This window comes from Morone saxatilis, unplaced genomic scaffold, assembly GCF_004916995.1.
Source record: "Morone saxatilis isolate NCDOM2014 unplaced genomic scaffold, NCSU_SB_2.0 Contig24, whole genome shotgun sequence".
Taxonomy (NCBI): domain Eukaryota; kingdom Metazoa; phylum Chordata; class Actinopteri; family Moronidae; genus Morone; species Morone saxatilis.
This window is the reverse complement of record NW_023339807.1, coordinates 26,942,848-26,943,775: the sequence shown is the minus strand read 5'-3', so window position 1 is coordinate 26,943,775 and position 928 is coordinate 26,942,848. Positions and strand designations below refer to the sequence as shown.

Here is a 928-nt window from a genome sequence, read left to right as displayed (position 1 = left end):
GGTCGTCCAAAAAGGGGCGGAGCTTTGGAAGCATCAATTGAAATAGTCTTAAACTCTCTCACAGGTTGAGAACCGATGAAAACATGAATCTGGTTTAATGAACTGCTATTTAAAGATTTTAGGGGCCAATAAAGACATGAAATGACTCGTTATGAGATTTTTCTTTGCAGCGTTTTCAGCTTACAGAAACTTTCTGTCGACAACAGAGAAACTCATCACGGACACGAAACCACAGAAACATCAAACCCTCAGTGCTTCAACTTCCTCTTCCCTCCTGGTCGTAACTTTAACGCAGTAACTTTTTCATCCAACATGGCTGCACGAAGCGACTCCTCCCCCCCTTAAAAATAAAATAAATCACGTCCTGGTTCACCAATAAAACAAACGAACCCACAGAACAGAAATCTCGTCGGCTGCCGGCGCCGACAGCTCTGACCTCTGAGCTCTGGTTCTATCCAACAGGTGACTGAAAAAGGGTCAGAGGTCAGAAACAGAAACTCCAGAAGGTAGTTCTGCCATTTACACCAGATTTGATCGACTACAGAAGCCCAGAGAGGACACAGTAAGCTCGTGGACCTGCAGAGGGAACCAGCCTCATCATTATCTGCACAAACAAACTCACACCGACCGACCCGCCGCCGCCGCCGCCGTCTCAGAGCGTTAATCACTTCAGTTGAACGTTCACCTCGCCGTGTCTCCGGATCCACGTGGACTTCAAATTTATGGCGCCGCCAACAGTCTGAAGAACATTTATTTAACTTTACCATTAAAAACAAAAGATAATCGATTAATAGAAAACAGGCAACCTGAATTCAGCTTCCTAAAACTGGATTTTCTGTCAAATCAACATAAATTATTTTGCTTTATATTTAATTTTCTACAACTTTTTCTTCAAATTTGCTTCAATTTCTCCTTTTTTTTTTTTTTT

At 42.6% G+C, this 928-nt stretch overlaps 1 protein-coding gene across 1 annotated transcript in view; it reads right to left on the bottom strand.

The window, feature by feature from the left end:
- LOC118336562 (CREB-regulated transcription coactivator 2-like) overlaps window positions 1-928 on the bottom strand; it is a 5,546-nt gene that overhangs the window by 4,402 nt on the left and 216 nt on the right. The window contains exon 2 of the mRNA XM_035673230.1: window positions 391-466. Within this exon, the coding sequence (XP_035529123.1) occupies window positions 391-466 (76 nt within the window). The remainder of the gene's footprint in view (window positions 1-390; window positions 467-928) is intronic.